Consider the following 13767-nt stretch of genomic DNA (forward strand, 5'->3'; position numbering starts at 1 on the left):
TTTTGTCAATAAAGGCAAAGTGGGCATTATTTTGTTTACATGCCACTACTACAGGTTTTCCCGCTCATTTTAATCCAAGCGACGACCAATTTAATCCCGGGGTCACTCAATTTAATCCAAGCGCCATACAATTTAATCCAAGCGCCACACAATTTAATCCCGGGGTCAGTCAATTTAATCCACAATATATATATGCACTTATTGTGTTCAGTGGTCGTGTTTTGCTTACACATTTGGTAACTTAGAACAATTGTTTATACAATTTGAAATTTGAGGGGGCAATTGAGAATTTGATCACTAATGTGATTACTTTGATTTACTAGTCCCACTATTGACGAGGCTTAATTGATATGTTGGTTACTCTTTTTAGAGCGCAGCTCTTAGGCACCTGCTTCCCGCTTAAGCGGCGTCGGCGTCGCCGTCGCCGTAACCACGCGGTGAACGATGGGTGAATTCCCCCGCTAAATGTAGCGGAAAAATTTCCCAGCTAAATCTAGCGGAAAACTTTCCCCGCTAAATCTAGCGAAAAATTTTCCCGGCAAGATTTAGCGCAAAAATTGCCCCGCAGAGTCTAGTGGAATATTTTCCCCGCTACGTCTAGCGGGACATTTTCCCCGCTAAATCTAGTGTAAAATTTTTCCCGCTAAATTTAGCGAAAGTTTTTTCCCGCTAAACCTAGCGTAAAAGTTTCCCCGCTAAATCTAGCGGAATATTTTCCCAGCTAGATTTAGCGAAACATTTGCCCCGCAAAGTCTAGCGAAAAAGTTTCCCGCTAAATCAAGTGGAAAATGTTTCCCGCTAAGCCTAGTGGAAAAATTTTCCCGCTAAATCTAGCGGAAAAATTTCCCAGCTAGATTTAGCGGACAATTTTCCTCGCTAAGTCTAGCGGAAAATTTTCCTCGCTAAATCTAGTGTAAAAATGTTCCACTACATTTAGTGGCAACCTTTTTCCCGCTGTATCTCGAGGAAAGTTTTCCCCGCTAAATCTAGCGGAAACTTTTCCTCCCTAAATCTAGCGTAAAATTTTCCCAGCTAGATTTAGCGAAAAATTTGCCCGCAAAGTCTAGCGGAAAAGTTTCCTCGCTAAATCTAGTGGAAAATTTTCCCGCTAAATCTAGCGGAAAAGTTTCCCCGCTAAATCTAGCGAAAAAATTTCCCAGCTAGATTTAGCGGAAAATTTGCCCTGCAAAGTCTAGCGGAGAAGCTTCCCCGCTTAACCTAGCGGAAATTTTCTCCCGCTAAATTTAGCGGAAAATTTTCCCCGCTAAATTTAGCGGAAAATTTCCCCGCTAAATCTAGCGGAAAAATTTCCCCCTATATTTAGCGGAAAATTCTCCCGCTAAATCTAGCGGAAAATGTTCACCGCTATATTCAGCGGAAAATTTTGCCCGCTAAATCTATCGGAAAATTTTCCCAGCTAGATTTATCGGAAAATTTGTCCCGCAAAGTCTAGCGGAGAAGCTTCCCCGCTAAATCTAGCGGAAATTTTTTCCCGCTAAATTTAGCGGAAAAGTTTCCCGCTAAATTTAGCGGAAAATTTTCGCGCTAAATCTAGCGGAAACTTTCCCCTTATATTTAGCGGAAAATTTTCCCCGCCAAATCTAGCAGAAAATTTTCCCCGCTAAATTTAGCGGAATATTTTGCCTGCTAAATCTAGCGGAAATTTTTTTCCGCTAAGTCTAGTGGAACATTTTCCCCGCTAAATCTAGCAGGAAATTTTCCCTGCTAAATTTAGCGGAAACTTTTTTCCCGCTAAATCTAGCGGAAAGTTTTCCCCATTAAATTTAGCGGAAACTTTTCCTCGCTAAATTTGGCGAAAAAATTTCCCGGCTGAATCTAGTGGAAAATTTTCCACGCTAAATCTACCGGAAAAGTTTACCCCGCTAAGTTTAGCGGAAAAGTTTCCACGCTAAATCTAGCGGAAAATTTTCCCCGCTAAATTTAGCGGAAAATTTTCCCCACGAAATATAGCTTAAAATTTTCCCCACTAAATCTAGAGCAATATTTTCCCCGCTAAATTTAGCGGAAAAATTGTGGGGTTCACGAAAGACGTCCGTCGATGCAAATTAACAAACTGATCTTTATAACCGCAATAAAACTTTAAAAAATCATCAAAAGGGGGCTCCGCTGAGACCACCCTGATGCACCGTCGAACGCTGCCAGTCTCGTGCTGTTCTGTTCGAGCCTGGAGCTCGGTCCCGTCGGTGCTGCTCGTGCCGCACGCTAAAAAGGTCAATAGGCAGTATTCACTGGGCGCCATATTTATGGGTGCTGTTTAGAGCGCATGCTCAGAACGAGCTCACTTTAATAGGCTGCTAAGACCGGCACTCTTGATGGTGCCGAATGCACGTTGCAAAAGAACTGTGGAAGCTCGGCGTCAGGACGCGCTCAGCATTCGTGCACACATATATGGCCGCCAGTGAATACTCCCTATAGGGAGTTTTCGTAGGCCGCGTTTCACCCTCCGCTAAGCCCTCCACAACGGAGAAGCCGCTACTGCGCCGGCGCGCCGATGGCCTTGACTGTAGAGTTCCGGCTAGCGTAGATGGTTGCGGAGAGCGTTGCGGGGCAGCAGAAACAATCTACGAAAATACCCTATTAGCTCCAGACGTTGCGTGAGCCACCACAATAAGTGTCGCGCTTTGGCACTACAATTTTTTTCCGCTAAATCTAGCGTGAAATTTTCCCGCTAAATCTAGCGTGAAAATTTTCCGCTAAATTTAGCGGGGAAAATGTTACGCTAGATATAGCGGTGGAAAATTTCCGCCAAGCTTAGCGGGGCAAATAATCCGCTAAATCTAGCTGGGAGGATTTTCCGCTAGATTTAGCGCAGAATATTTTCCGCTAAATTTAGCGGGACAAATGTTCTGCTAGATTTAGCAGGAAAAACATTCCGCTAGATTTTACGGAAAATTTTTCCGCTAGATTTAGCGGGGAAGCTTTTACGCTAGACTTGGCGGCGCAAATTTTCCGATAAATCTAGCTGGGAAAAGTTCCCGCCAGATTTAGCGGGGGAAATTTTCCGCTAAATATAGCGGGGAATATTTTCCGCTAGTAGAGCGGGGAAACTTTTTCCACTAAATTTAGCGGGGAAAATGTTCCGCTAGAGCAAGCAGAAAAAATTTTCCGCTAAATTTAGCGGGAAAAATTTTCCGCTAGATTTAGCGGGGAAGCTTCTCCGCTAGACTTTGCGGGGCAAATTTTCCGATAAATCTGGCTGGGAAAATTTTCCGATAGATTTAGCGGGGAAAATTTTCCGCTGAATATAGCGGTGAACATTTTCCGCTAGATTTAGTGGAGAAAATTTTCCGCTAGACTTAGCGGCACAAATTTTCCGCTAAATCCAGCTGGGAAGATTTTCCGCTAAATTTAGCGGGGGAAATTTTCCGTTAAATATAGCAAGGAATATTTTCCGCTAGAGTTAGCGGAGAAAATTTTCCGCTAAATTTAGGGGGGGAAATGTTCCGCTAGATTTAGCAGTAAAAATGTTCCGCTAGATTTAGCAGGGAAAATTTTCTGCTAGATTTAGCGGGGAAAGTTTCCGCTAAATTTAGCGGGGGAATTCGCACATCATGCACCGCGTGGTTAGGGTGCCTAAGAGCTGCACTGTAAAAAGAGTAATCAACATATCAATTAAGCCTCGTCAATAGTGGCACTAGTAACTCAAAGTAATCACATTAGTGAACAAATTATCAATTGCTCCCCCAAAAATTCAAATTGTATAAACAATTATTCTAAGTTACCAAATGTGTAAGCAAAACACGACCACTGAACAAAGTAAGTGCATATATATATTGCGGATTAAATTGACTTACCCTGGGATTAAATTGTGTGGCGCTTGGATTAAATTGTATAGCGCTTGGATTAAATTGAGTGACCAAAGGATTAAATTGGTCGTCGCTTGGATTAAAATGAGCGGGAAAACCTCTAGAAGCTTGTTACATGGAACGTAAACAGCGTCTCGGTAAGGATCATGGTTTGGGCCCGAGGGAGGGGGGGGGGTGGCAGAGCTCACCAGGGGGGATACGAGCCCCGATGCCCCCCCCCCGAAGTCTACGCCTATGTGCGCGACTTCCCCGCCCCGAAGTCTACACCTATGTACGCGACTTCCCCGGCACCAACCAGGACCTCCTCGAACAGCTCAAACTATGGTATATCGGCTCGCCCCGGACGAGGAGTATCATGACTACGAAGGCGAGCCAATTAACCCCGAACTCGACCTCCCCTTCAGCTTTGAAGAAGTATGGAGCGCGCTCCAAGACCTGGGCCATAATACGCTACCTAGCGAGGACCGCGTGCAAAATACGCTGCTCCGTAACTTGGACGCGGGCTCGGTTCAGACCCTCTTGAAACATATCAACCAGGTATGGGAGAACGGGGAGCTCCCCAGGGAGTGGAAACACTAAGAAATTATTCTCATCCCCAAACCTGGGAAGGATCTTTGCCTCGACAACCTGCGACCAATCGCCCTCACGTCCTGCGTGGGAAAGTTGATGAAACAGGTCGTCCTCAAAGGGCTGCAGCCGCACATGGAAGGAACGGGCGTGTTCTCTCGCACACCATGTTTGGTTTTAGGGAGCACTTGTCCACCCAGAGCGTCATGCTGCAGCTAAAAGAGGACATTATCGGTCCCATCTCTAGGACGATGACCCAAGCGGTGCTCGCCCTGGACGTCAAGGGAGCTTTTAATAATGTAGACCACCAGCTAATCCTCCGAAACATGACAGTCACAATTACGGTTCCAGAATGTACAACTACCTGCGGGACTTTCTACGGAACAGGACAGCCACCATTGCTGCAGGTGACCTCTGCAAGAACTTCATCAACACCCCCCATAGGGGCACGCCGCAGGGGGCGGTGCTCTCGCCAACCTTGTTCAACATGGCAATGAGCGGGCTGCCCCCGATTCTGGAGCGCATCCCGCACATTAAACACTCTCTGTACGCGGACGATCCCACAATCTGGACCGTGTCCGGGTCTGACGGAGAGAAGCAGGACGCGCTTCAGGCGGCAGTTGACCATGTTTAACGGTACCTACGCCAGGGTCACCTATACACATCTCGGCAGCCAAATCGGAATTGATCGTCTGCAAGACCCCAAGGTCCCGTCGCAAGTCGGAGCCCAGAGGCGAGATACAAGTCTTCCTGGACGACGGCTCCCAAATCCCCGTGGTGCCGCGTGCCAGAATCCAGGGACTCCACCTCCAGGAGGACGGAAAGGCGACACATACCTTCACACTCCTCCAGAGCCAAGTCACCCAGATTCTAAGCATCATGCACCGGGTCGCCAGCCGGCGGCACGACCTCAGGGAAGACGACACGATCAAACTGGTTGTGGTGTCGCGCATCATCTACACCACACCCTATCTGAATCTCGCCAGGGAGAAGAGGACAAGCTGCATGTCCTCATACGCAAAGCATGGGTACCAATGGGAGCGTGATCACGTGGCGAAATATGGCAGGTCCACAAAGCACGCAGCCTCCACCGCACTGTCAGCTTACGGGCGAACAGAGGCGCTTTGCTCTCTTCACCCCCTGAGCTGAGAGTGCGGTGGAAGCCAAGCGCTCGTTGGACCAATCCTGTCTCTATCTATCGCCACGTGATCACGCTCTTGTCCGTACCCACACGCAGTATGATTGGAGGTCAGGTGATAAAAAATATGGGGTTGATTGGTCCGCCGAGTGCGAATAGCTATGTTGTCAGCTTACGATCCGTTCCCGCTTGTCCTCCCGGTTGTTCCAGCAAAAAATACAAACAAAAATTCCTTTTTTTTTGGGGGGGGGGGGGGTGGGGGGTGGGGGGGGGGGGATAATTTACGGGCACAAGAAGCTGCACGTTTCGGTGCACACAAATATCGAGAATATAGCTTAAGAGTTCCTTTTGTGATTGATGTAACTTATGGATAGAACTAACTTGGTTATAGTAAAATTGCTGTTTAGAATATTGTTATTAGTTCGTTCGTAGTAGTCGACAAATATGATATTAAGTTGTTGGGGTACTTCGCTATCGCGGGAAGCTGGTTGTAGGTGGGGCAAAATCTGCTGCAAGCAGAAGTATCGCTTCTCGGCCTTTTGGCTAAGATCATTTGTAGTTTCTGTTCTTATCAGCTTAATATCTGATACGGGCCTAATTGGTCCAAGATATTAAACTTATTTTTGCAATTGGCGTCCCTACGAAGCTTGCTTTCGAGGGCGCTAGGGTCGACCCGGTATTGCACTACTTCCGGGAGTGGCCCGCCCCCCTCTGGGGGAAAATAATAAAGTCCAAAATCAGATCATACGGCACATCTGCCACGCATCGCTCTCGCTTAGGGTTACTATAATTTACGCTAGAGGTTCAACTGGCGCTAGCTGACTTCCGGTAATCATTCCCATACGCCTCGCAAGTGGGCTCATTTTCGTCTTTTCCACATGAGAAAGGAAGTAGCGGTGACGTCCGAACACCGAGCCTTGATTGGCTGATCGCGATCCCCTATCTCAGCGTCGTCTGCTCCTTTGCAACGTCGTCTGCTCGCAACATCGTCTGCGTCTGTCTTACCTTTCCTGCGACTTTGAAGCTCGACTTCGCCTTTCAGAGAGGGCAGACGAAATAACTCGAGCGGTACGTTGTTTTTGTCTAACAACTAGCAGACGCGCATCAAGGAGAGAAGGCAAAGGACTCACTGGCGAGGTGTCCCGAGGCGCCGAGGTTTGTTTGCTAAGAACCGAGAGGTGAGCGTGTTAGTGTCCGCAAGTTTCCTCCCGAATACTTTTTCCCTCCTTTGGTATGGGGTGAGACCCCTCATTCTTTAACGGCGTGGGCGGGTTGGCGCAGTTAACGTCGTCTGCTTTGCGGGGTCTAGTCAAAGCGATGGCTGCTTTACCTTTCCTGCGTCTGTCGGAGATTCACCGCTTTCTCACCGGCGAGAGCCACCGTTGCCTCGGGAAACAAGGAGATAACAAGAGGAAAAAATTGACCTCTTAATTTAAAATTGAGGTCAGCGATCAAAGTATAATACGGGAAGGGTTCACAAGGGTCGCGCGGGCATATTCCGTTCAGCACGCCAGCCGGTCGCCGAGTCGCGGAGTGCCTGCTAGGCCTAACTGCCCAACTCGCTTGGTCGCGTTCGATGGAATCGTGGCCGACGGGCCGTTGGAGCTTTTCCCGGGTGTTTGTGGATCCAGCGTTCTTGTTCGTCGTGGTCTGTTTCAAGTACCTTTTACTTTTTTCTTGCTGCTTGAAGTCGGGACGCGTGAGAAGCGCACGTAGAAAAATAAACGTCCGTGGGTCGTCGCGGCCGCGACGCTGTCGGTCATGCTGAAGTGCGTAAGACAGCTTCAAGGCTGTCGTAGGATTTTGTTGTAACCCGCGCAAAACTTGCGAAAATTTTGTTTCGTGAATACCAATTTATTCTCAAGTTGTCTCTTACGCACATTTTTGGCGTAAGATCGTTTCGTGGCCTCTGCACTTCCGAAAGTGGCAGGAGAGGTAAGACAGACGCAGACGACGTTGCGAGCAGACAACGTTGCAAAGGAGCAGACAACGCTCAGACAGGGGGTCGCGATCAGCCAATCAGGGCTCAGCATTCTGCACAAGAAGCAGACGAACTTGCCCTCCGCATTGGAAAAAGTGAGTGCATTTTCTCCTTGCGCTCGATTCCAAGAACAAATATCCCGAATAACGCGCACGTTAGGTAGCTTGGGACATTTCTCAGTCCTGCAGACGAAATAATTAATCACTTGCGACGTTTTCCTTTTAAAGTAATTACATTCAAAACGGTACTAAAACGGCTTTGTACATGTATTTTGTACATGCTGAAACGCGCCGACGTCGAATACGACGTCGGCGCGTTTCAGCATGGGGGATATTCGTGCCAAACGAACAAAGGACATTTGGAAAACTAAGAAAGGCGGCAAGAACTATGCAGTAACACTGGATCAGTAACTCCCTGTGCATGTACGATCAAAACAAATTGAAGGCCACGTAATATAGTCCGATTTTCAATAAGTAAGTACTGCTTTATTCTTTCTGCTCTGTACGAATATGCTTGTTCTACGTTCAAAACATCACCCCCACACTCAAAATATTTGATAACAAGTGCCCGATAAAAGCTGCCCGGCAGAGGAAAAAAAAACTTTTCATAGCCCGCGTACCTTATTCTTTACGTTTTTAATGTTTTTAAACGCTCGTAGATATGCAAGACGGGTAGGGTGACTATAGACGTCCCTTTCGGCCGGGACAGTTTCGTTTATAAGGTACACTCTGCCGTTCCGACTTTTTATCTCGATATGAAATCATGCCCCGTTTTCGCAGGAGTTCATAGTTTCGGAATTGGCACCAAGCGAGTAGAAGCAAACCGAAACTGTGCCTATTCGTTACAAGTATATTGTACAAAAATAACCGTAGATACTTTAAAATGTCATCCAGAGAGTAAAATTTAGAGCTGTTTTTGACCAGAAACAGCTTTTCCCTCGCAAAGACGCGTGTGTAGAAATATTTTTTTTGAGTTACTGCATAAAGCAAATGTGTAGAATCATGTAGATATAGCACGCATGTAGAATTTCATTAATTGTTTTCTCCCAATCTTAAACTGTAGTACGCCACCGGTCTTCAAACCATGGGGCGCCCTATGGTTTGAAGACCGGTGGCTTCGCTGCCTTTCCGTAGGAGTTAAGCCTTTTTCTTCTTTTACTTTTTCCTCAAATAAATCCGCTCTTCGCAAGCTTTACAAAAAAAAAAAAAAAATCACCACCTGTGGCTTACGCTGTACAAAATCGGAACGCGATTGGCTAAGAAACCGATTTTAGCGGTCGATTTAAAGGGCCTGGCCGCTATTTGGGAGACGCAGTAGAACCAACTGAAATGTTCCTTGACCATTCAACATTATCTGTAGCTACTGGATACAGTGCAATCGCGTCGTTTTAAAACATGCTGTCAAAGTCTGGGAAGAAGACGACACGGATGACGATCGCGTAGCTCGCGCATCCGGGCCACTTGCAGAAGCAACGGTAGTAGAATACACTCTAACGGTAGCTTCCTGCAGTGCAGCCTTGGATCCAACTTAGCCGCCCTGGAAGCACCATTGCGGTACTCGCCGGAGCATATACAGTTACTCTAGTTATGGCTAAAAAGCAGCGACAAAAACGCCGTCGCCCCCAAGGCTGCAACACTGTGTAGGTGATTACAGAAGTAAACCGATCGCTTTAAATACCCATTGAAGCTGAAATGGTTGGTCGCGCGGTTTGTATGGAGCTTATTGTGCCGTGCACAATGGTACAATAAGTACCAAGCAGCGACAAAAACACTGCATCGTTTAATCCAGTTTAAAATATGTTTTTTTTTTTGCGTTTTTAAACGAAATGTTTATTACTTTTGCAAGTAGCGTCAAATGCGTCAGTCAAGCACTAGTGCACGATGCCCGTGTCTCGAGCGGCCCTTGAATGATAATGGCGGCGCAGCACTAAAATGAGCGGCTTTTGGAAGCGAACGGCGCAGGGCACCCGCTCGTGGCACGTGTCTTGCGCGTTTCCACAACAATGTACTTGTGAGCGTGAATTTTATGAAGGCACTTTTGGGCTGCAAGACATGTGCATGTATCCAGAAAAAACAAACAAAAAAACTTGAAAGACTTTGAACATGCGACAAATGCTTAGAAACAAGGTCAGCAGTAAGCGAACTTCATTTCGAGGAAAAATTCATTATGCGGCCCTTCACGATTGTTACCAACGCTGGAGACATTTCCTTCTCCTTTAAGGCCCGTTCACACATGCAGCGGAGCGCTACAAGCATAGCGCTAACCTCGCGCTAAGCGCGTGTTGACGACAGCGTTCACCAGCTTTGTATCGCACCGTCAAAACTGTTGCTCATGGCATACGATAAGTAGCTGATGGCACGTGGGGAGCGCTACATCAGCGCTTGGCTGCATGTGAGAACCGGCCTTTAGTGTTCACAGCGCGGAGGAGTGCCGTTGTGGCGCTGCTTCGGGCATATCGACACTAACGTTGCGTGCTAAACAGCCTTGTCATTTCCTCCCGCTGGGCGAAGCAAGCGATTGTCACACCTTTCCTTCGAGCCCACCATAGCAGCACTGAACTGAGCGTAAGTTTGAAAGCAAGTGGCTGTGGAGCACCCGCCTTGTGCGTTTTTCGCGTTTCCACAACAATGGTTGGTGGTATTTATAAGCGGGAAATTTATCACGGGACTTTACCAAAAAGTCTGGGTTTCGCAGCGCGAGCTTTTGCTCCACGTGCTCCGATCCGAGCTGCGGCGCGATAGTGGAAAAGGAAGCATAAGAACAACGGGGACACGTGCACCAATGCACACAAGGCCGGCACGTGAAAGCGCCATTACACTCATCGAAGGAACAGCAGGACCGCAGAGTCAGAGAACCATGTTAGGCATTATAAACAAGACGCCTACGAGGGAGATCCTAGCCTTGTTCCTCGTGACGGGCCTGGCAATCTGCTTTTACGAGAGCGACATCCACAAGTCCGCTTTCTTCGTTCAACGACCACGCCGGGTAATAGCCAATGACATCTCCTGTAACGGCACCAGCGTCATCGAAGCCTGCCGAAGGGCGGACACCATCCGTGTCCTGTTTGTCGTCGAGACCAACGCTAACAATCGAGGCGTCCGCCTATTCATCCGCAATTCCTACGCCGGCCCGCAGTTCTCCTCGCCACTCCGATGGCTCACCGTCCTGCACATCCGGGGAGAGCCGATGCCGCAGATGTACAGGGAGTGCAGCGTCTACGGCGACATGGTCGTCCTTGGACCGTCCATGGGTTTCCTCCACTTCGCCCCCTGGATACTTCAGCACTGCCCCAAGGTCGAACTGGTGGTTAGCCTTGAAGAGAGGTTTCTTCCCCACCCTTTCTACCTGCCCAACTACCGCATCCTCAATATGGACCACAGGAGGAACACCGTCCACTGCGTTGTTCGGGACGTAGGTGGCACACAGGGGTGCAAGCCTGGCGTGATGGTCCTCTGGCGCAGTGCTTTGGAAGAGTTCATCGAGACAGGCACCGAGGGGGAGGACCGGCTGGTGTCCTCGCGGCTTCCGGTCATGGACATGAGCAGTTACGTGTCCACTGGTGAAAACATGACGATGCTCTACACTATCGGCGCCGTGGTTTTTTACAGGTACCCCGAAGGATTGAACTGTACCATGAGGGGCTTGTGGCGGAAAGTGATCAAGTCGCCTGATAACAATCCCGGAGATTTGTGGCTTTGAAAGGGTCCGGCCAGACCTGAAAATTTTTTAGGGCGAGAATGTGGTACTAGACTACTAACTTATAATATTTCATCTTCATGTTTGTTATAGCTTCGTTAATAGGAACAAATTGTATTATCAAAAAAATATGTTTTATGGCTGCGCCAAAAACTATGCGGCGCCAAAAACTATGGCTGGGGTATATCCGGTGAAAAATCTTATTTGTATAAAAATTTCTCTGTCCATAAACGCATATGATCAAATAAGACCACATAGGATGGTGATGACGATTAACTTTTTTTTCCATAAAGGCTGCGCCATGGCCTCATTGAGGGTAGGGTGCCTCCATTTGCCGGCCGCTCCGCTGACAGGGTGGAGGCATCCGCCATTTTGTGGCGAACTTTGCGATGCTCTCACCGGCGTCATATTGCATCTATCTTTATCGAACTTTCGCTAAACACAACGTTTTTGCACCACGACTTTGTCACACACACTCTAAGGACCGACTTTCAATGTGGAGCTAATACTGACTTCAGGCGCCATACTGTGGCTCTCCATTGGCTCCATTGGTGTCTCCACCCTGTCGGCGGAAGCGGCCGGCAGATGGAGGCACCCTAATTGGGGGAAGGGAAACATGAGGAGAACAAAATTATATAAGAACATATAAGAGTTTCCTATAACTTCTTATATAATCTTATATCATTCCTATATATTCTTACGTGATATATTCCTATTTGATATTTTCCGAGTATACATGTTTAATGGACCAAAATATTCAAGAAAAATAAGGCATTGAGAGCTCATGCAAGGCAGAAAGAAGAGCGAGCGCAAGCGGTGGAATGACATGGTCACGGTGTAAGATACACTCTTTAGGTGAGGACACGGCGGGGCTAAACGCGCGGCGCGAGGAATCAGATAGTGTTCGGTTGACGGACATCCGGAAGGCTGCATTATTCCGCGGCCACTGTTCCCGCGGCTGGCAGTGTCGCCGGCGGTCAAACAGCGAAACTGTGTGAGAGCGAAAAGAAGTATCTCGTTACCATGACACCCCGGTACACCGTGGTCTTTCTGCACGAGCGACAACCTCGCTGGAGCTCTGCGCGTGAGGAGCATGAGGCGGCACGATCCGTCTTTGTCTTGCCCACGGGTCGACGAGTCATCTTCCGGCGCCGCTTGAAACCACAGTGAGAGAGAGAAAGAGAGAGAGCAAAAAGCGAACTTTACGTGCACCTCGTGGGAGCGAGTTTTCGGACGTCACTTCAGTACAAAAAAAAAAAACAAAAAAAAACGGATGTGTCGTTTGCTTACTTTAGGTCAACAATGTAGTTTTTAATTTTTTTTTTTTTGTGGTTAGTTTTTTTTTCGTGATGAAAAATTGTTAAATGAGGTATATTACGTGTTTCTTAAATTTGTCAAATATCTTAATTACGAAACAGCCACTACGTTGTTGATTCTGTGCGCATGCGCTCGCGAACTTCCCGCGCACTTTCAGAAAACGAAACTCCCACCGAAACCAGCTGTTCCCGCGATGGATCCTGCTTCGGTATCTGAATGCTTAGAAAGTGCGTCAGCTGAGGAGTTGCGCGAGGAAGAGGACACTATAAGAAAGTACTTGAAAGACGCGAAGAAGAGTGACGGGCAGTGGATAGGTTATCTCGACGACGATACCACGTTCAAAGAGTTTGAACGCTCACTGTTGACAAAAAATGTATCGTACCAAACCGAGTCCTCACGCTACAGCGATGATCAAGATTCGAAAGGTAAGCGAATATGGCATATGTAAATCACTGTAGTTTTGTGGCGAATTTAATCATCTTTACGCGATATCAGAAAATTTCAGGATAACCCAGAAGTGAAGTATTCGGTATTGGATGACATATTTCTTATAATCTCCGTGAAAGAGAGATCAGGTTCTTTTTTTTATCAACCGTGGATATCATAGAGGTTTAGTGAATAATTAAACACGATAAACTACAACGATTTTTCAGAATACTAGTTTCGTAGGAAAACCAAAAGAAAACTGAATCCCGCTGAAATTTGCGCGAACAGTTCTAAATTTATTAAAAAAAATAGCTTGAAGAAACCGGGCTAACCCATTTGCTTTGTCGTTGGGCATCTGCAGGTAAAATATGATAATCATAGCTAAATTATTTCATTAGATAATTAACAATTAAATATTGCTCATAATTGAAAAAAAAAAAAAAAAAAACAGCGCGACTGGGGCAAAGACAAAAGGGAGGGATACACAGGAAGAGCTGACTAGCATGTTTTCGTTCCAATAATAATTGAGGTGCTAGTCAGCGCTTGTCCTGTGTATCTCCTCCTTTTGTCTTTGTCCTAGTCGCGCTGTTTTTTTTTCGTTATGCATTTTTATTAGCTTCTTTAGTTATATTTTAGTAGGTTTTAATTGTGGCAACGGGTTTCATATATTTTTTCTAATATTAATGTTAGGAAGGTGAAACGTTTGCATCAATTCTAAGTATTTACTAAGTGTTATAACAAAGCACGAAAGCTTCATTTTTAATTTTTGCTTTGAAGTGTTTTTATTTATATATAAATTATTAGTTACATATAAG

The 13767-nt window shown here is 46.8% G+C and overlaps 1 protein-coding gene and 1 non-coding gene across 2 annotated transcripts; both read left to right on the forward strand.

Moving 5' to 3' along the window:
* Positions 1-6055: 6055 nt before the first annotated feature.
* On the forward strand, positions 6056-6242 carry LOC120844382. Its single transcript, XR_005716385.2, has one exon. It is a non-coding gene; the product is annotated as a U2 spliceosomal RNA (small nuclear RNA).
* Positions 6243-10369: 4127 nt separating this feature from the next.
* On the forward strand, positions 10370-11212 carry LOC115328690. Its single transcript, XM_029990053.2, has one exon. It carries the CDS (start codon positions 10370-10372, stop codon positions 11210-11212), a length of 843 nt encoding a protein of 280 aa, XP_029845913.2.
* Positions 11213-13767: the final 2555 nt, after the last annotated feature.

Source organism: Ixodes scapularis, unplaced genomic scaffold (genome assembly GCF_016920785.2).
Source record: "Ixodes scapularis isolate PalLabHiFi unplaced genomic scaffold, ASM1692078v2 PGA_scaffold6__148_contigs__length_123643588, whole genome shotgun sequence".
Classification (NCBI taxonomy): domain Eukaryota; kingdom Metazoa; phylum Arthropoda; class Arachnida; order Ixodida; family Ixodidae; genus Ixodes; species Ixodes scapularis.

What these genes read in the sequence shown, in the direction of transcription:
- LOC115328690 (XM_029990053.2), top strand. Translation starts at nt 10,370, where the DNA reads ATGTTAGGCATTATAAACAAGACGCCTACGAGGGAGATCCTAGCCTTG.